The sequence below is a fragment of the Delphinus delphis genome, chromosome 6 (genome assembly GCF_949987515.2).
Source record: "Delphinus delphis chromosome 6, mDelDel1.2, whole genome shotgun sequence".
NCBI classification, from domain to species: Eukaryota; Metazoa; Chordata; class Mammalia; order Artiodactyla; family Delphinidae; genus Delphinus; species Delphinus delphis.
In genome coordinates this window covers 27093457-27115191 of record NC_082688.1, presented here as the reverse complement: position 1 = coordinate 27115191, position 21735 = coordinate 27093457, and the positions used below count along the sequence as shown (strand labels likewise).

Genomic DNA, 21735 nt, shown 5'->3' with positions numbered 1-21735 from the left:
GTGGATTCTTAACCACTGCACCACCAGGGAAGCCCCACTTTGCCATTTTTAATAAACAACTCTCAAGGTTGCCCTGGAAGGGGAAAGAGGCACATACGAGGTTTTTATGGGCTAAACTTGGAATACCATTTCTTACTTCCCTTTGGTAAAACTAAATCATAGAGTCACATCTAACTGCAAGAGAGACTGGAAGAAGAGATAAATTTGGTGAGGACTAGCAATGTTGGACACAGCGTCTGTATCCAGGGGACAGTGTTGTGGTGTCTGGAGCAGGGCAGCAGGGGCTAAAGCCAAGATTTTGCTGGAATTTAGACAGGAGCTAGTATTCTGTTTGCACTGTTCCGCCCAGTTTGAAGTAAGATGTTAGCCAGCTGCAGGTGCGGAGATGGTTTTGGTGTTGGGACGGTTATGCATGCGAGTGTCCAGGCCCTGGAAAAAGGGGGCTCCAGGAATCAAGTAGGGTGAGATTCCCAGACCTGAACCGCAAGAACTGAGATTCAAGTCCAGGCTCTAGTGGTGATATTAAAGTCCAGTAATATGGACAGAGATTTGGGAGAAGGCTTACGTGTGAGGGCTTACCTTGCAGATTCTTTGCCTATGACAGCAAAACTTAATTCCTGGTACCCCCTGCTATTGGGCTTTGGACTGTTTGGGTCAGGCTTGGTTCTGCGATAGTTTGGGGAGAGTCCTCCTCCTGATTTTCTTTAGCACCGTCTTTTCCAGAAGGGCACTCACATATGCCCTTCAAAGAGCTTCATATCCTCAGAAGAAAGGTGTCCTGGTACATGTGGCTTCCTCAAGCAGCCATACTCGTACTCCCCAGCTTTTAGGGATTTACATTAAAATAACCCTGGGACACAGGTCATAAATCTCTGATGTCCTGTGGTCTCACAGGACACATTCTGTCTCACAGTTTAGGCATGTAAACTAGGGGCTAAGTAACTACTAGATACTAAATGATTGTATATAGAGAGCTGGAACATGAATTGCTTGCTTTGTTTGCTACCCTCTTTGGAGGTGGGCAGAAAATCTTAACATTTGCTCAGGGCTTTCTGAACACTGTCTTTTAAGGATGATACTGCATGTAGTGTCTAGAGATGTTGTTGGAACAGATGTTGTGAGAGGCTCTTACACTCTAATATGCTGAGAATACCCATGTATCCCCCAGGCATCATCACAGAAAATCCTCAAACACATTCATAGCACTACAGGGCGTTGCCTTCCACTTGACCCTTCTGTTCTCTTGATTGTTCAATGCACAAGGGTTATTAAGAAGCTGAAAGATGATTATTACACTCCATCGTGGTTGCCAGCTACGTGCTGGCAGATTTTTGAAAACAGATTCAGGAAACCACTGTAGACTAATGACATAATAGGATGTGGAAAATTCTGGTCTTGTTCTATGAAATAGCTGGCCTACAAAATATGGGATGGGAAAGGATGCTGTATACTGTAGTATTGAGCGTAGATTCTAGTAAATCTGCCATTTAATGGCAACTTGACCTTGGGCTAATTTAAACTACTTCAGTGCCTAAGTATCCTCACTTGAGAAATGAGAATTCTCATGGTACTGACTTCCACAGGGTTATTGATAGGACTAAGTAAATGAGACAGTGTATGGAAAAGTGCTTAGCATGATGCCTGGTATATAGTTGGCCTTCAAAAATCATGTTCCTTCAAAAAATATATTATAGGCTAAGGTTTTTAAAAAACCTGTCATTTGAGTAAGAAAAAAATGGGAGATAAATCAGCCACCAAATACAAACACTTGTTTTTAATGGTTAGAACTGAATCCTTGAAATTCTGCTGGTAAAAGGGAACATTTTTGATCATCTCCACCTGTATCAGTCCTTTTAGTTACCCACTCAGAGAAAATCTCAGATCAAGTGGGGAAACAGCCCAAACCAAAGTCTAGAGCAGAGGTTTTCGTGGTGTGAGCTCCAGGTCAGTCACATCAGCATCACAGGAAATTTGCTAGAAATACAAATTCTTGGGCTGGGGACGCCAGACCTACTAGCTCTGAAACTCGGGGGCGGGGCCCAGAAATCTGTGTTTTAACAAGCCCTCTAGGGGATTTGTAAGCACAGGTTTGTGAACCCGGGCATAGAGCCGCCAGGGATAAATTTGTTAATAAAATGCGGCTGACGGTGCTTGCAGAGAACTTACCAGAGTTAATGAGCCCAGACCTGCATTCGCAGCTGCCTTCTGTGGTCACTGCCTTAGCCCTTCACCCCCTGCCCTGCCTCCTCCTGTGGCATCCTGGTTAATAGTCCCATCATCCACCCAGTTGCCCACTCTTCTCAATTCTTTTACTCTCACTTTTCATCCAACCAGACACTAGGAACCTGTTGATTTCCCTTCCCGAATGCTCATATCTCTCTGCTCCTCTCTCCCACTACCTCTTTTTGGGTTTAGGATGATCGTGCCATATTTTTGTTTCTGACCTTTGCTCTTTAGTTTCCCCACTCTCCTCTCCCCGCTGCCACAGTGTGACTTTACTAAAAAACGGATGGACCGGTTGTTCCAAGGTTTCAAAATCTTCAAACACTGCAGACACATCCTTACCATGATATTCCAGGCTCTTCACAGTCTGACCAGAGACTACATTTCCAGCCTCCTCCACTTCCTACCCGTCTTGTACCATCTACTTTTGCCGCTCTGCCTTCTATTCTGTCGATTCCTAGCTCTTTCCTACCCCCTTGCTCTGCATATGTATTTGTCCCCTGCTTTGCATGTTCTTCTTCCTTATCTGCTTACTGAGGTTCTGTTTAACAGCTCAGTTCCCACATTGCCGACCCTGGAAATCATCCTTGACTCTTCTAAGGAGATCTGGAATCTTTCTTTTCGGTTCTCCAGCTATACTCCATTTTAAAAGCTGTTTACCACTCATACTGATGGTTTTCCTACTAGACTGTGAGCTTCCTCAGGGCCAGAGAATTGATTGTCTTATTCATCTTTGCACTCCAGCACTCCGCACCATGCTTAGCACTTATTAAGTAGCTGCTTAATAAATGTTTGGCAAAGGAATGGAGGAACGAGAGTAAATGTGTCGTTATAAGAGGATTTTCCTTTTAAGGAACAAAACCTCAGCTGCCCAGGCATAGACTCCTGCCTTTGAGAGAGCATTTATGTTCTGGATCAGTGCAGCCGTGGAAGAGGAATACGCCTCTCGGGGAAGCCGTGGGGGAGTTTGGGCAGGTGAAATGTAATTATCCAAGTTGGCCCTGGGCCAAGGCTTCTCAGCGCTGCAGCCGAGGCCAGGGCTAAACACAAATGGGTACGACCTTCATCTCACATCCCTTCTGAAAGCTGCTCCTCTGGCAGCCCCGAGCCCCCTAACAGCTTGCCGGGGCCTGGGGTCAGATTCACTCACAGGGATGGGGCAGCCGAGCCCCGTGACCCCGCTGAACTGGCTGCTTGGCTCTCCGCTGCCTTTGGTCTAAGCACAGAGCCTGGTGCGGAAACAGAAGCTGGCCTGTGATCACTCATTCATTCCTTTCGGCTGCACTGCTGCATTCCTTCCAGCTTAAGTTAGAACATGCACTTGGCTTTGAGGACACAAGACCCCGGCACATAACAATAAATTGACCTCAAGTTACTGGCAGCTGAGTTCCTCACTGTGTGTGTGTGTGTGTGTGTGTGTGTGTGTGTGTGTGCGCGTGTGTGTGTGTGTGTGTGTGTTTATAGTTATTTCTAAAAGCAAATTCCCCTACCCAAATCACCAGGCAACACGTGCACAAATGCACAGAATTGAAAAGCCTTGGGCTTCCCTGGTGGCGCAGTGGTTGTGAGTCTGCCTGCCGATGCAGGGGACACGGGTTCGTGCCCCGGTCCGGGAAGATCCCACATGCCGCGGAGCGGCTGGGCCCGTGAGCCATGGCCGCGGGGCCTGCGCGTCCGGAGCCTGTGCTCCGCAACGGGAGAGGCCACAACAGAGAGAGGCCCACGTACTGCAAAAAAAAAAAGCCTTTTTGCAGATGACCTTAAATCCTTTATGGAAGAAAGTGCAGGTTAAACAAAAAGTGGCCGAGCCGGAATTTAAACTCAGGAAATCTGACTCCATGGTCTGAGCTCTGAGACCCCCACAACTTTGTGGCAGGTGGGCCTCTCAGAAGATCTACTTGGTACACCTGAAACTAATGTAATATTGTAAATCAACTATACCTCACTTAAGAAAAAGATCTACCTGGGAAGGTGCGGGTAGCAGGGGCCAACAAGCACAGCCAGGACTCCTGGGCCCTTGCTTGTTTAATATAGTAAAAACCATAGAGCCTTGGTTCTTCCACAAGTAAATGACCTTGAGGGTGGCCACAGGAGACAGGCAGAAGAATGCAGAGTAAAGAACGAGGCCCGTCCTTTATACAAAGCAATCTCACATTCAGTCAGTATTGCGCCTCTCAACCATTCTCCAGACAAGACGTTTATGCCCAGAGCAGAGACTTTCCCCTAAACAGCAATATTCCTGTATGTTCTACTTTTCATTTCCTTGATTCTCCCTCCAAAGGTCTCCAAGCAATTTACAAACTGTAGGTTGTGTTTGCAGTTTGGACCCTTAAAGTTTATCTTTCTCTCCCCTCTCACTTTTCCTTTGTCTTTTATGATTGTGATTGAGAAAGAGGAAGAGCTGGGAGACCGAAGCTCATGAATGTATATGAAGCCATTATATCTGCCAGGTGAGGTGCGTGCACAGGCACTGTTTTTTAAATGTTTGTCTCCGCATTGCCAGAACTGCTTTAGAGCTTTTTCCTCCAATTGCACAAATTCATTACTTAGTCTTTTACTGTATCTATTTATAAGTCCACATGGACCCTCTGGGAGGCCCACTTCGGGCCTCAGAGCTCCGGTAATGAAGCCTGGCTCACTCTACTTTGATATATCTCCCTGCTATTGCTGCTTGGGGGATAGAGAGTGTGCCCACCTGTTTTTTGGAAGGTCAGCCTGACAGAGGACAAAGGATTTTAAATTGTGCTCTGTGGAATCCTGGAATCCTGAGTAGGCTGCCTAGAGCTCTAGGAAATAACAATAATAAAATCAGCTATGGACGCTGTTTTATTTTTCAAGGCACGATGATTTTGGTTTGGTTGTTAAACTTTTTCTAGGGTTAAAAGAAATATCTAGTGTAAGCAGTTTGTTGTAAGAGTTAACCACAGGCATGGACCGAGCGTGTATGGGGGGGCCAGCTGAGTGGTTACTGGGGACATTCTGTGGTTGTGACTTGTCCCAAATAGAGATTTGTCACTTGACTAGGATGTCAGCCCCAAGAGTACCTGGCAATGGTAGGCACTCAATAAATATTTGTGGGAGGAATGAATGAATGAATGTTCTGACTACTCTGTGTCCTCTGATGGCCCCACTTGCAGGCTTCATTCTGCTCCAGATCTTGTGCTCATTTCTACCAAGGACGGCTTTGCGGTAGGGGCCTCATGTGCTTAGAGTCAGGACCCTCAGGCCAGATTGGGACCAAGTGACCCCATCATGACTCATTGACTGATCCCAGTATTGCTCCCCTGATCTCCTTTCCTGCATAAGACTGCTCCCAAGGGAATTCCTGGGTGCTTGGCTCACCTTTGGTCCTAGCTCTTCCCTCTCCCTTCTGGTGATGGCTCAGGTGGTAATTCTGGTCCCCGTTCTTTAGTTCCCCTGATTCAAGGACAGAAGCTCTGGGGTCCTGTCACTCCGGGGTTTTTCTCCAAATAAGTGCCTTTTCTCTTAACTCTAGAGTCTTGGCCACCAACTGCGATAACCAGGTCCCTGGAACTGAGAGCTTTGTAGCCTGGGTGTCCCTGGAATATGCTTCTCTAGGTAGCCAGACTTTCCTAGCAGAGAGCTGAGCACCTGAGTAAGGGGGCGGGGCTGTCAGGGCTTGACTCAGGTTCTGTTCTAGAGTGACCCCTGGTGCTCCAGTCCCCCAGCCTCCAAACTCTCCAGAACAGTCAAGATTCTCAGACTAGAGTGCAGAGGGAAGGGAAGTCTCTAACTTCTACCCCACTGGTCATAGGTAAGTTAACAACATTACAAGTGCCTCAACTAACAAACACATATAGTGACTCCTGGGGAAAATTTTGGGGTCCCTGGCCTGTTTGCTCTCTGAGGTTGCATTTGTAACAAATCATCACCAAAAAAACTTCTTTATTACAATTACCTTGGGAAGAGCACTCAGAGTGAGGGAACCTTGCTTCTTAGAGGACTTGGTCCACTTCTCCATAGGGAGCCATCCTAGTGTGCCTCAGAGGTGTGGAAGCAGAAGTCCTGGAAGTGAGTCCTGGTGAGGATGTGGGCGAATTGGCCCATGAGGAAGGAAAATAAAGAACCTACATGGACAGGACACTTGGGGAAGTTTCAGGGAGAGATGTGGAAGTGAAGGTTTTAGAGGAAGCAGCTGCTGGAATGTAAGAATTAAGGGTGGAAAGGAAAATTTTAAGACATTTTGCTTGGATTATGACTGCAATCTTCTTTAGAGTTTTTTAAGACCACAGTAAAAGGTTCACATTAGTTTTGGCTGCTGTAGTATCTTACTTGAATGAGATACCACGCTGGAATCGAACTACTTGGGAACCAGGGATTTCATTCCATAAATATTGAGTGCTGACTACTGGGGATACAGCAATGGACGAAATGGACCAAAAACCCCTCCTCATGGAGCTTATTAGAAGACATAGAAAGTAAATACAATATGTAAATTACATCATCTATTGTAAAGCTGGAAAGGGAGATAGGGAATTCCATGTTGAAATTTTTAAATATGGTGGTCAGGGAAACCCTCCATGAGAAAATGTCATGGGAGCAAAGAGTGGAAGGCTGTGAGGGGGTGAGCCAGGCAGGTGTCTGGGGCAAAGTCCCAGAAGAGTTGGAGCTAGGGCTTGTTTGCAGGACACCAAGGAGGCCAGTGTGGCTGGAGTGGAGTGATGGAGGCAAAGTGTGGTGCATGAGATCAGAGGCCCTGACCATACAGGAGTTTGTAAACCATTATAAAACTCTGGCTTTACTCCAGAGAGCTCTGAGCAGAGGAGTGATAAATACTATGTCTTAAGTTTTAAAAGGAGGAAAGATGGAAGAGGAGGCGGATATAAGGAGAACAGTTAAGAATTATCACAAAAATCCAGATGATAGAGATGGTGGCAGGGAATACAGTGAGAAGTGTGTGCATTTGTTAGCATTGCACATCCATTTGTTCATTAATTAATTTAAGAAATCATTTAATAAAAGGCTTAATAAATCTTTATTGAGTCCTCACAGAGATTACATCTGAAATGGAAGACAAATAATTATCATAAGCCCATCCAGCTCCAGAGTTCCAGGAGCCTAAGGAACAATAGAATTGTCTTGTAACCTGTAACTGGGTGTTAAAAAAGCCCTCTACGAATCTTCATTGCTTTGTGAGTTGTATTTGCAACTTCAGCAGATACCAGCTAAATTAAAAAATTGCCCCTGCAATAGACACGTGTGGCCACCAGGTGGCAGGAGAAACCTGTGATGCAATCAAGGAGGAAAAACATTCCAAGAGATAGAATGAAATACATTGTGATTGTTAAGAGCAGCCAACTCTTTAGTGATAATTAAATAAACAAAAAAGCTTATTTATAAATCACAGTGTCCCTGAATAAGCCAAATATAAAGCTTACAAAACTGTGTTTCAAACAGTTTTTTAGGCAACAGCGATATTTTTCTGATGAAATCTTATACAAAACCTCAAATACATGAAATAAATGAGAGTGACAGAAAGAGTGGTAGTCTTTCTGAAGTAGAGCAGGGACACTGGGCATCTGTTCCCTCATCCTCCTCTTTCATCCTTGAGCCACCTCTGTTGAACCTCAGGGCTTCATGGGACAGATTTTCATTTTTTTATATTATTATTTAAAACATTTATTATTATTATTTTTACCAAATGGTTCTTTATAAGAAAATAGCTTCATTTAAATTTCATCAGTCAATATCTCAGGTTATTTGCATAAATTACAGGTTATATCTATTAAATGTATTCTATAATAACCCTTATTTTACCCCACCCCTATATTGCCCCTCCCCCCTCCCCTCTCCCCACTGGTAACCACTGGTTTGTTTTCCATATCTTTGAGTCTGCTTCTTTTGTGTTATATTCACTAGTTCGTTGTATTATTTTAGATTCTACATGTAAGTGATATTACAGTATTTGTGTTTCTCTGTCTGACATAAAAAATTATTTTTTATTGAGGTTTAATTGACATACAACATTATATTAGTTTCAAGTGTACAACACAATGATTCAGTATTTGTATATATCATAAAATGATCACGATAAGTCCAGTTGACATCTGTCACCATACATAGTTACAGAATTTTGGGGACAGAGTTTTAAATCACTATTCTGATAAGTATATTTTCCTAACACACTCTTAAAACATTCTTTTATCATTATGAAAAAAGATATGGTACTTTTAAAAATATAGACTTTTAAATAGTTTACATAAATATAAATTATAAATGTATAAAATGTATAAATTATAAAACTTAGAATTTATAGAACATGCATATGGAATTGTATAGACTAGGATTATGACACATAAATATAAATTTTTAAATTTTAGGATAAAATGTATTATTTTAAGGTACTTAAGGAAAGTATCTTAAAAAAAGATTCATTTTTTTAAAAAACTTTATTTTATTGAAGTTGATTTACCATGTTGTGTTAATTTCTGCTGTACAGCAAAGTGATTCAATTATACATATATATATATATATATATATATATATATACATTCTTTTTCATATTCTTTTCCTTTATAGTTTATTACAGGTGTTGAATATAGTTCCCTGTACTATACAGTAGGACCTTGTTGGTTATCCATTCTATATATAATAGTTTGCATCTGCTAATCCCAGACTCCCAACCCATTCCTCCACCACCCCACCTCCCCCTTGGCAACCACAAGTCTGTTCTCTATGTGAATCTGTTTCTGGTTTGTGGATAAGTTCATTTGCGTCATATTTTAGATTCCACATATGAGTGGTATCATATGGTATTTGTCTTTCTCTTTCTGACTTACTTCACTTAGTATGATAATCTCTAGGTCCATCCATGTTGCTGCAAATGGCATTATTTCATTCTTTTTTGTGGCTGAGTAGTATTCCATTGTAAATATGTACCACATCTTCTTTATCCATTCCTCTGTCGATGGACATTTAGGTTGTTTCTGTGTCTTGGCTACCATAATTAGTGCTGCCATGAATATAGGGGTGGATGTATCTTTTTGAATTATAGTTTTTTTTAGATATATGCCCAGGAGTGGGATTGCTGGATCATATGGCAACTCTACTATTTTTAGTTTTCTGAGGAACCTCCATACTGCTCTCCATAGTGGCTGCACCAAGTTACATTAAAATAATATTCTTAATATTCTCTGTAGCTCTCCACCTCTTACGTTAATTGTTGGAAATTTTCTACCTAGCTTTCAGTTCAAGACGGCAGACTGAGCACAAGCATTCAACCTCTTTCACCCTTAAGAGTATCAACATGAATAAGTTAGTTCAGTGTAAAGAAGTAATAAAATAAATCGATTCGTTACAATGAGAAAGTGGTGTGGCACATTAGAACATCAACTATTTTGAAGAATTTCTAGAATATAGAAGGCAGATTGAGTTTAAACTCATGGGCAAGCCAGAGTGGAGAGGGCCAGGACTCAGTCTTGCCCTGGAGAAAGCAGCAGAGCAGAGGATAGGCAGGTTTCATTGGAAGGGGAGCCTCCCCATCTCCCAACATCAACAGTATGGAGATAATGAACAAACTGCCTGTGGGATGGCTGCCTTGCTTAACTTTTCAAGCTTCCCTCATTATTCTCCTCCTCAAATTCCCCTGAAGGGTGGGTGTCCTTTCCATCTAAAGCTGAAGAGAGAGGAATATTTTCTAAAGAAATCAAGAAATCTCTATGCAAGAGGTCAGGCCCCACAAAAGGACTATTGTAACCCAGAATACAGTCTTCTTTATACAGACATTGGGGTAAGCGGGCACTGGGGATGGTGCCGCCTGCCTGTCCCCACACTCACACCCTAAAGAGATGCTTCCTAGTGAACACACTCCACCTGCAGACTGAGAGCCCACATTCACTCCTCTCACTCAGGGGCGATGCTGGTCATAGCTGAGCAAACATACACCCATCTCTCCATTAATCAACCTAGTCTTTTCTTCAGCAATATGAATGGACAACTACTGATTGCCAGACTCATGAAGACTAGAAGCAAAAAATGAGAACGAACTAACAGAACTGACCCCAGAGAAAACAGGGATACTTCAGGGGAAAGAAGAAAAGCTGAGTTTGGAGGTCAGGCACCTAGATTCAAGTGTAGACTATGTCACAGCTGGGGAGATGGTTTGACTTCTCTGGATTTTAGTTTCCTTCTGGTTCTGAAATATTGTGGGATCAGGAATGTACCTAATGAGGGCACAGCATGAGGTCTTTTCCTGTCTTTGATGTTACAGATGTTAATTCCACAGGTGGCCCTGTTTAATCTCTAGGTTGTTTAATGTATGCATTTATAACCTGTTGCAACTTTTTTCTCCTTTGGATTTGAACCTGGGAAAGTGAAGGAGTTGGAAGGGCACCCTCTTTTACTACTCATTACCCAAACTCTGACTAGTCCCGAAGCAATTCTTTCTTGGTAATGCTTCAATCCTGGACAAGTATATGCCTCCTTCATAAAGATGAGAACAGAGGAAAAATCAATATAAGGTTTATGGAAAAATTCTCAGAACAAGAGAAGCATGGTAATGTACTGTGACTAAGCAAATTCACTTTCCTCTGAAATAGATTTTGTACAAGAAGCTGAAAATACATTTAAAAAATATCAATTCCTAACAAGATACACAAGGTACTTGCTTCTATTTAACTGACCAGGCTGTTATGGGGAAGGAAAGGAGTAAGAAGACAAAAGGATGCCTACAGATGAACAAATAAAGTAGCTAAAATAATATCCATATAGGACTCAAGAAAGCGGAGTATACTATAAAGAAAAAGCAATTAAGTGAGGTGGAAGATAAACTTTAGGTGTTCTTAGAATGCAGAGGAAAGGGACAAAGATATTAAAACAGTATCAAAGAAGATGACAGCTATAAGCAAAAAAAGCAGAAATTAACTTCATGATTAATAGGTGTTCTAGAAAATGAATCCAGATTAAATGGAGTAGACGAGGTTAAGGAAAATATGAAAAAAAAGGATTTCTGGATTTAAAAAAATTTTAAAAATTGGATTTCAAAGAAAAAGAAATAATTCTGCAAGCATCCTGATAAGAAAGGAAAAAACCCAATTCTGACAAATGAGCAAAAAGTAGGTTGATGCTAGAATTATTGGCAACACTAAATGCCAGAAGACAACGTAGTAGTATATGTAGAACTTACTGGGAGAGGTTGTGCCTCCCATATGAAGGGAATAGGAAGACAACTTCAGGTATGTTTGGTACCTGGAGAAATATACCACCCACATAATATTGCTTAACAAATTAGTAACAAGGTGTTCTAGATCATTGAGACAGGTATTTCACTGTGGTGAACATTGAATATATTAATTTAAACAATAGTGATAAAAGTAGTTGCACAGAAGGCAAAGGACTGTATATTAAATTATAGAAAATATAGAAAATAATACTATCTGAATTTAAAATAAAGCAGAAAAGAAAGAATAGAGGCCAAAGGAAAATGCAACTGCTAATTTTCATGTTTTTAATAGATTACAGTAAAAATTACAGTCTTTGTATTTGATAAATAAATACAGATTTGAGAATGCTTTTGGAAGCTTTACATGCTAGAAGTTTTACTACTAGAATTTCAAATATTTTTAGAAGAGTAAAATAAGGTTTAACCTATAGAAAACTAGAACAGAAAGGAAATATTAAAGAAATAAAAACCAGAAAGCATAACATGGCATTAGATAGACCAAACATAGTAAGTATGAGAATAAATGTAAATAGTTTAACCTTTCCTGTTTAAAAAAAGTTAAAACTTCTGAAATTTGATCACAAAATAAAATTCAATGGTTTGCTATGTTCAACAATAAAATAAAGGGCAAAAATATGTCAGGAAAACAGAAACAAAAAAGAAAGCAGAGTGGTTATAGTAATCATTAACTGAGTCATTTGGAATCATCTTATACTGCTAGAAGAGCTGATATAGATCAGTGTTTCTCTGCCTAAGGTGCATCAGAATCACCTGGAGCGTCTGTTAATAAACAGATCCCTGGGCCGCACGCACAGGGTTTCTGATTCATTAAGTTTGGGTTGGGGCATGAGGATTTGCGTTTCTGACAAATTCCCAGGTGAGGCTGGTGCTGCCGGTCGATGAGAAACACTGACTGGGAGTGGAGATTCAATAATGAGAATGTATGTGCTAAGGAAGCATCAAAATATACAGAGCAAAAAACATTGGAAATATAAGAAAAAATAACAACTTTCAACACATTATTAATTTTAAACAGAAGTAATTTAAAAAGGGATGAGATTATCTAAATATTTTTAATTAACATTATTATATTAGTACTATACAAATAAAAAACATGTCCTTTCAAGGATCCATGGAATATTAGATTTAACCACAAATTAATGTACCCTTATAGAGCTTTATAAATAATCCATTTATAAAGACTGAGGTACAAAAAATATATAATTAAAGTTTTTGGAAAAATTATTAATTAAAAAAATTATTTTATTTATTTATTTTTGGTTGTGTTGGGTCTTTGTTGCTGTGCCTGGGCTTTCGCTAGTTGCGGTGAGCGGGGGCTACTCTTTGCTGTGGTGCACAGGCTTCTCATTGCGGTGGCTTCTCTTGTTGCAGAGCATGGGCTCTAGGCGCACTGGCTTCAGTAGCTGTGGCACGTGGGCTCAGTAGTTGTGGCTTGCGGGCTCTAGAGCGCAAGCTCAGTAGTTGTGGCACACAAGCTTAGTTGCTCTGCAGCATGTGGTCTGCAGAGCAGCATGTGGTCTGCAGCATCCTGATCTTCCTGGATCAGGGCTCGAACCCGTGTCCCCTGCATTGACAGGCGGATTCTTAACCACTGTGCCACCAGGGAAGCCCGAGTATTAATTTTTTAATTAATAGAAGCTAGAAAAAGGACAAAAACTACTTTAAAAAAAAGCGTAAATAGGGCAATTATAAAGAAATACACTTAAAAGTAGAAGACAGTGGAATTTGTCAATAATTATCAGAACTGGTTCTTTAAAAAAGACAAACTTCTCAAAATTTTAATCACAATAGAAAAAATAGAGAAAATATGTAAATAAATGTATAGCTCAGGACTTCCCTGGTGGCGCAGTGTTTAAGAATCTGCCTGCCAATGCAGGGAATGCGGGTTCAAGCCCTGGTCTGGGAAGATCCCACATGCCGTGGAGCAACTAAGCCCGTGCTCTACAACTACTGAGCCTGCGCTCTAGATACCGTGAGCCACAACTACTAGCCCACATGCCACAACTACTAAAGCCTGCATGCCTAGAGCCCGTGCTACACAACAAGAGAAGCCATCGCAGTGAGAAGCCTGCACACCACAACGAAGAATATCCCCCGCTCGTCGGAACTAGAGAAAGCCCACGTGCAGCAACGAAGACCCAACACAGCCAAAAAAAAAGTATAGCTCAGAACAGTAATATAATAACAGATATGCAGAATATTAAGAACTTAAAAGTCAATAATATGGACATTTGGAACAGAGTAACTTAGAAATGGATGGTTTCCTGGGGAGGGGTAAATGATCAAAATTGATTCTAAAAAATAGAAAGCCTGAATGCGTGATAATCAAGGAAAAAAACAGAAATAAAATCATTAAATCTCAAAAGAAAACACACCCTAGGTTATAGGTAATTGTGGATAATTCTTCCCCAGTTGACAAGAATTGGAAAACTTCCATATCATCTGTACTGTTCTAGAATATGGAACCTGATGAGTTTAAAGCCAATCAAAAAGTAGCATAATCTAGTCTCAACAGAGATGGATTAAAAGGAAACCTGTAGACCATTCTTAAGAATCTGAAATCTTACAAAGAAAAAGTGAGTGGAAAATGACATAAAAGAACCAAATAGGGTTTATTCCATCCTATTCCATCCAAATAGGAAAGGATTACTTTTAGGACTTTATTGTAATAAGACATCATATTCACAGAGTCACAGTGAGATCCCTAAAAAAAGATAAAATGTTACACCCATTTACTAGACAATTTAGCATTATTAAGAGTATCTGTCTAAGCCAAAATCATCCTTGGTGTGATCAGTTGTAGTGATCAAGAGTTCCTATTAATTCACAATACTAGTGGGAGCATATACGTTTCCCAAAATAGAGTATTTGTTGGGTTCAGTTTGCCCTCACGCATGTGGAATATACCTCTAAAGCAGTGTCTGTATCAAGCCATCTTAAAAGTTCGTGGCCTTCTTCATACCTTTGCAACTGCTCACTGGTGCCATCAGCTGTGGCTGGAGTGGCAAGGTTGCATATGTGACACACATGGTTCCAGCCACGGTATGCTTGTGGGAGAGACCTGCTTGGGATCCCTTTCCTCAGGAGGAAAGTGAACTGCAAGGCATTCTTTGGCTTTCTTTTGCAATGTGTGCAGTTCATGGGCGTTTACTTTCTGAGCCATACAGCATCTATGATAGAAAAAACCCAGGAGCAAGAGTTTAGAAAGAGAGATGATGAAGCATGACACATTTCTCCGTGCAGGAATCCTTAAAAATAGTGGTGATAGTACTGAACTTCCTGCAGCTGTACGGGTTGAGGTTTTGAGTTATTTCTCTTGGCTATTAAAGAACACAGTGACTCAAAAGACTAGAAGAGGTGCTAGGACAACTTGATATCCAAATGCGAAATAATGAAGCTGACCCCTGTTGCACTCAATATAGGAAAATTAACTCAAAGTGTATTAATGACCGACATGTAAGAGGAACTACTATAGGATTCTTAAAGAAAACATAGGCATAAATCTTCATGATTTCAGATGTGGTAATAGTTTCTTATATATGGAAACAGAAGCACAAGCATCAAAAGAAAAAATAGTAAATTGGACTTCATCAAAATTAAAAACTTTTGTCCTTCAAAAGTTTTCAAAGAACACCATCAATAAAATGAAAAGATAATCCACAGAGTCAAAGAAAATATTTGCAAATCATATATTTTATAAAGGATTTATATCTAAAATATTTAAAGAATTCTTACAATTCAATAATAAAAAGACAACATAATCAACAATGGACAAAGGAGCTGAATAGGTATTTCTCCAAACAATATATACCAGTGGCCAATAAGCACAGGAAAAGATGCTCAACATCATTAGTTGATTAAAGAAAATGCAAATCAAAATCACAATGCAACACCACTTTATACCCACTAGGATGGCTATAATTTAAAAAACAGATAATAACAAGTGTTGGCAGGGATGTAAAGAAATTAGAACATTCATATACGGCTAGTAGGAACGTAAAATGGTGCAGTTGCCTTGGAAAACAGCCTGTCAATTCCTCAAAATTTAAACATAGAGTTATCATGTGACCCAGCAATTCTGCCAAAAACAGAAAAAAAACCCAAACTTGTACATGACTGTTCATAGCAGCATTATTCATAATAGCCAAAAGGTGAAACAATCCAAATGTCCATTATTGGGTCGTGAAAAGTATTGAATGAAATGAATCTCAAAAATACGCTATATGAAAGAAGCCAGCCACAAATGCCACATATTTTATGATTCCATTTATATAAAATATCCAAATAGGCAAATCCGTAGAGACAGAAGGTGTATTATTAGTTGCCTGTACTAGTGGCTGGTGGGGGATGAGGCGCTTAGGGATTCCTAAGGGGTGTGGTGCTTCTTTTTGGGTTGATGAAATAGTCTAAAATTGATTGTGATAATGGCTGCACATCTCTGTACATATACTAAAAACCATTGAGTTGTGCACTTTAATTGGTGAATTACATGGTAGGTGAATTATATCTCAATACAGTTGTTATAAAGGTTAGAATATTGCAGACATTAGGATCATACATAGTCTGAATCTCCTCAGTATATCCTCCATGTCTTCTTACGTTTAAAAAAAAGTTTATTTTTCTACTTTCCTCTTCCACTTCGGCAATCTGAGTTTCTGCAGTATCTATTTGCTTCCATTTCAGCTTTCATTCCACAGTTTTGTTTTTATCTCTATCCAGTCTTTCCTGGTGTCAAATTATTACTTCTTCATGACTCTTCGCTTTAGTTTCATAGATGCAATACATTCTTGAATCTTGCTGAGAGTATGACATAAATGCTTAAAAATTTCTCCTGCTACTTGGAGTAAATCTCTTTCATAAAAGGATTTTTTAAAAAAAGATGTTTTCTTCCTCTGACCTTCAGTATTATTTATGTCATAGATGTGATTTTACTGTTTCCACTTGGAGCATCCCGTTTCCAAAACTCAGCGCTGCCTGTCCTTCCACAATTAACACTAATTAGCTGTTCGCTAAATGTTGTACATCCCCTGGGGTAATGCCAGTCTTAGCGGTCTTTGCTGGGGTCAGTCTACAGATTGCTAATGGAGTGTTAACTAAAGTTTGTTGCCATTTTCATGGAAATTTGGGAGTGGGGATATCAGATATCTGCTATAAGATATCAAATATCTGCTATATTAGCCAGTTCCCTTTCTGGTCAAATTTATCTGCTAAAAAGTTTGATATTGAGTTACCTCTACATAATTTAGAGAGATTGAGAGTCATGGATGTATTGGTAGGAATTCAAATAATTGGAAGAGCATTTGGAAAACTTCAACGTTGAGAGAAGAATGCCTTATCTTGTGATAGTAATTGCGGGAAGAAGCAATAAGAAGACTTTTGTCAGAAATAGGGCTAGATAGACCAGTAGATCTAAAATTTGATTACTAGCATACTCAAAATGAATTCCAGATGGATTCAAGAGTTTTAAGACTGTATAGTAAGAAAACAGACTAAAGTAAAATACAGTTATCAATTTTTTCCCTGCAGCAGAATACCTTTCCAAGCATTGAGGTCACAGAAAATTAATCATAAAAGAGTTTCAAGTTTGGGTCCACAAAATGAAAACTTCTGTCCATCAACAAAAATAACCAAAATTTAAAAGGCAAACATACTTTGAATGTATTTGTGTTGATAATGACAAAGTCATGATCGTAGCATTTCGTATTTGCATGGAACCTTTGGAATCACTTTGGTCACCTTCCTCCCTAGGCGCAGTGTGGGATGGTAGATCCATTCGGACTTGTGGCTAACTTGCTACGGGAAGGCCATCAGGTAAGTGTACTGGTTACGAGCATGGCCTTTGGAGTCTCTAGGCCTGAGTGTGATTTTTCAGCTTGACTACCTACTAGCTGTGTTACCTTGGGGAACTCGTTTCCCTCTGAGCCCCAGTCTCTTCATCTGTAACATGGAGTAGAATGATCATCTCTACCTCACAAGGTCGTAGTGAGAATGAGATGAGATAAAGGATTTAAAATACCTGACAATGCCTAGCACATAGAAAGGGCTCAATAAATAGTACTGTTTTATTTATTGTCACTGACATGCTCTTATCATTACCATCACCCCCATCCTCATCAATCTTCTTTGTCATCATCATGACCTGTGTTTGAATCCGCAGTCAGCTTTTCTGAGGGTCAGAAGCTTAGGTGGATGAGACGAAATGAGGTCAGATTGGGCAGAACATCACATGTCCCTGCTGCTGTCCTGCCCTGGTTCCTCTCTTCCCTCTGCTGGTTTCCTGCTTGGGATTACTTCCCCTAACTCAGACGCTCCATCCCCTGGCCAGTCCTGATGTGTCAGGGCCCTGTGTGACATTGGGAACGTTGTGACACTTTTCTTTCTTCCAGTGTCCTCACTTGGAAGTTGGGAATAACAATTTTACATTCCAGTTGTAGTGAGGATTTTAAAAAGTGCATGATTACAAAATTTAGCATAGTAGCAGACGTATTGTAGGTCCTTCAAAACTCTTAATTAATTTTGAGAGAGTATGATTGCTCAATGTCACATATCTTATTGGACCAAGGAATGCCCTTGGGCACCACATCTAACGGTTGTTAGATTTATGGCCTAGTCTCATGTTAAATATGGAAAGACAGGCTGTTGCTTGGATGTGCTATGCTTGACCCAGTTCTCTCTGAGCTCCATATTCATCCACTTCTGAAATTTCTACAGTGGCTTTTCCTCACTCAGTAGTAATAGCCTTTTGGCTTTCTGTGATAGCTTACTTTTCCTTTTTCCTTTTCAAATTACTTATGACCACTTGTTTTTTTATACATAATTTAAAGAACCGAAGCTAACACCCCTCCCCCATGTAACAGTTGGCAAAGACACTAAAAATATGCCAAACCTTAATTTTATGTGTGTACTTTTTTTACCCCCTAAGAAATAATAAAAAAAAATTATACTTGCAAAACATGTAGTGTGGGTCTTGAATCAAGTAATCAAGTTACTCCTGCCAGATGCCTCTGACAGCACCCAAGGAGGTCTAGATTTCTGGGAATTACATTCCCCGTGTGTACCCGTCCACATGTCTGTACTTTTTGAGTGTGTAAGGTGTAGGCTGGATGCAGCCCCCATCCACCAGGACACAATTCCTGGTGTTAAAAGGCAATACTAAGGACATTTTGGGGGGGTTTCAAACAGCATATTTTTGTCTCAACAGTCTGATGCTGAAGCAGACCTCCTCTGGAAAAGCAAGTCTGTTTCTCGTGCAATTTATCCCCAGCCCCCTCCCACCCTAGCCATATGCTTTTTCTATCTAACTCCCATCTCTTGGATGCCATAAGGTTTGGCAGAATCTTGGCATGGAGCTCAGAGATCTGAAATTATGTTGGGTGTGATGTCTGACCATCCTCTCCCTGTCTGTCCAGCTTTACTCTCCGTGGTAATATGGACATGCATGGTGATATGGGTTTTGATGTGTCCCTCTGGCAGTTGGAACCAATTGCATCTCATTGATATTGATATGCTAACTCTGATTTAAATACTGCCTTTTAATTTCAAGAATTTTATTGGGAAGGTGTTCTTAGCATATGTTCCCAAATGACATTATTCTTCTGTAGCTGTAATTCAGTGGGAACTACATTCAGTAGGAGCTGGATCATTGCCCCTTGGATGTGGTTCCTCTACCTACAAGATGTAGTGCCACCGTGCAGGGCATCAGTGACGAGTGGTGGTCCTTGTGTTATTTAATACAGAAGATATACTCACGTTGTTATGGCCCCTATGCTGTAAACACTTCAGGGTCAGTTGTGAAGCGCTCTAGAAAGACCGCGATATTAGGTGTCATCTTGCTTCCCTGACCTCTGCCTTCCTCAACAATTTCCCACGGGGTTCCCTGACATCTTCCACCTACAGGATTCCCCTTCCTCAAGTCCTGAGCTCACCATGCTTGAGAAAGCCCCTGTACTCCTTTCCCTTAACACCATGGTCCTTAAAAGGAATTCAGCCTCTACCCCAGATCCAGGCTCCAGCAGCTATCCACCACTCTCAGGTTCTTCTTTGACCCACCCCCTGCCCCACCTACTAAAGTCTCTCTGGTAACCAAATTTCAGACCTATGCACCACCAGGAGCTAGTTCAAGGTACCTATGAAGGTAGCTCTTTATTCATTCATTCATTCATTCATTCACTCATTCACTTATGAAACATTTGCTGGATTCCTGCTCTAGATAGACTCTCTCCCAGGCCCTGTGAAGGAGACAGAAAGGTTATGGGACATTTACACAACAGTATGATAAAGGCTAAATTAGAGGGAAGCACAGAATGCCATGAAGCAAAGAAGAGATTTTTAACCGAGTCAGGGGCTGAGCAGAGAGCAGAGAGGGGGCTGTACGGAGACATTTCCCTGGAAGCAAATTCACGGAACCATCTGCATGATGGAGCCCTTCTGCCACCATCCATGGGACTCTTTTCTGCCTCAGTTCTCTCTCTGTCTTGTACTTTACTGGTTGCCCTTTCTAGTTCTCCAGTCCCACCTCTGGCTGGAAGTCCCTCCCTGAACCTCAGTGAATTTGGTTAGAGCCCAGGTACCATGCTTAGTTTCCACTGGCACTCCTCGCCCCTCCAGGTGATGGAACATGCCTGCCCCACCCATTGCTTGGGACCTTCCAGAGCCAGGTTCGCTACCTCCTGCGTGTTTGACCTCTGAGCCTTGGGCTCCCATTGCTGCCTCATCTTCCCGAGCAGTCAGACTACCCAACACAGATATGTGAAGAACCAGACTTTGGGAGCTGGGCTGGGGCCCACCTACCAGTCCACACCAGCCTGGTCCTGAGCCAGGTTAGCTTCCCCAGACCCCTTCTCTTTGGCCCCATCTTCTGGGTTCTCCTCCCCGCTCATAGTCTGCACTTAACCCCCATCTCTTGCAGGGTCCTAGCATACCTTACATCTGAGCACAACCGAACTCCAAGTATAACTTGCCTATATGTTGAATGGGCTGGATGTGGTAGAGTAAATTCCCCACATCATTTTTTTCCCAGCCAGTACTCTTTAAACCAGCTCTATTAGGAACCCCTTTCCTATCTGTGGATAATATGTCAAAAAGAGGTATTAGCTTTTCTGGCAATTTCAGGTATCAGAACAGACTCATTTTTAGAGTATTAAAAAGTTCACTTTGATTTAAATTAAAATTTCACTCTCTTACCCAGTTCTCTCTGTCCTCCAGTCCCCAGCTCAGGGCAGACTCAGGCCCAGCCTCCTGCCTTGGAGAAGAGAGGGGAGGTCTGTTCTCTCACCCTGACTCCCAGCTCCTGCTCTCTCCTCTCCATTCACCTACTGCTGCTGGGGAGGAGTAAGTAGAGGGAAATATCATTTCTTGTTTGACAGCTGCTGGCCCAATTGGGTCTTGATGTTCTCAGTGTGGCAGATGCCCAAATGCTCAAGGAGAGATTCTGTGAGTCCCTGAAGCTCCAGCCCTGACCCTCCCAACCCCCAGGGGTTTCTGGCATGGAGGATGTAGTCTCTGGCTCAGAGGGAACACCTCCAGACTCTTCCTGCGGGCCTCTCTTCAGCCTACAGGCTGAAGGACCTGCAGAGGTCCTTCCAAGATGGCCCCTGCTTACGTACCCTTGGTGGAGTCCACATAACCCACGGGAAACCTACACTCACCTGTGCCTCACCTTCCGAGAGGGGGCTCTCCCTCTACTCTGCAGCCACAGGCAGCTCCCTGGGGGTTGAGGTGGGGTGAGCACACCCCCCGCTTCTTCCTTCACGCAGAGGGGATGGGCAACTTCCTGCCAGATGGGCAACTCTCATCCAAAAAACCCTTTTACTCTGACTCTCCTAAGCTCATCTAGGCTGAAGGTGCGTGATGAACAAAGGGACCCAGCACCCATTTGTGGCCACCTGTGAGCTTCAGGCTTCAAAGAAAATTCTGAGACACTAGCAAAATTCCCGTTTAACAGAGGCACGCTGTGGACTGTTTCATTTGAGAAAACATACCAGACAGGAATAGGCCCATCTGTGTGAACTTGAACTGTTTGGATTCATGAACCGAGGCTGCCTCACTCCTCGGGGAAGCTCCTGTCGCTGCAGCTGGTATGTCCTGGGCTGCTTCCTGCAGCTGCGATGAGTCTCTATCCGCACATTTTGAGCCATGGGATCTGGAGGGAAACCAGTGGAGAGCAGGGACCGAATGGAAAGGTTGTGAGGTGGATTAAAGTGATGCCCGCTGTCCACTGTGGTCCATAAACCCACGATAAAGAGGAAACCGGCTCCTGACGAAAGCTGGTCGTGGTGACTGGCAACGCGTGTGCCACCTGGAGACGGGAC

General features: G+C 41.8%; 1 protein-coding gene across 5 annotated transcripts in view; it reads left to right on the top strand.

The window, feature by feature from the left end:
* Positions 1 to 21735, top strand: part of TMEM38B (transmembrane protein 38B) — a 274182-nt gene that overhangs the window by 96325 nt on the left and 156122 nt on the right. For 2 of the 5 annotated variants that reach the window (XR_009519837.1, XM_060014391.1), the window contains exon 6: positions 17174 to 17236. Coding sequence is in view for 3 of the 5 variants with exons in the window: in XM_060014391.1 (XP_059870374.1) it covers positions 17174 to 17236 (63 nt within the window). In the remaining 2 variants the exon portion in view is untranslated. Of the gene's footprint in view, positions 1 to 17173; positions 17237 to 20629; positions 20759 to 21251; positions 21542 to 21735 lie in introns of those variants that run through there. The other 3 variants (XR_009519838.1, XM_060014394.1, XM_060014392.1) reach the window with 3 other exon arrangements.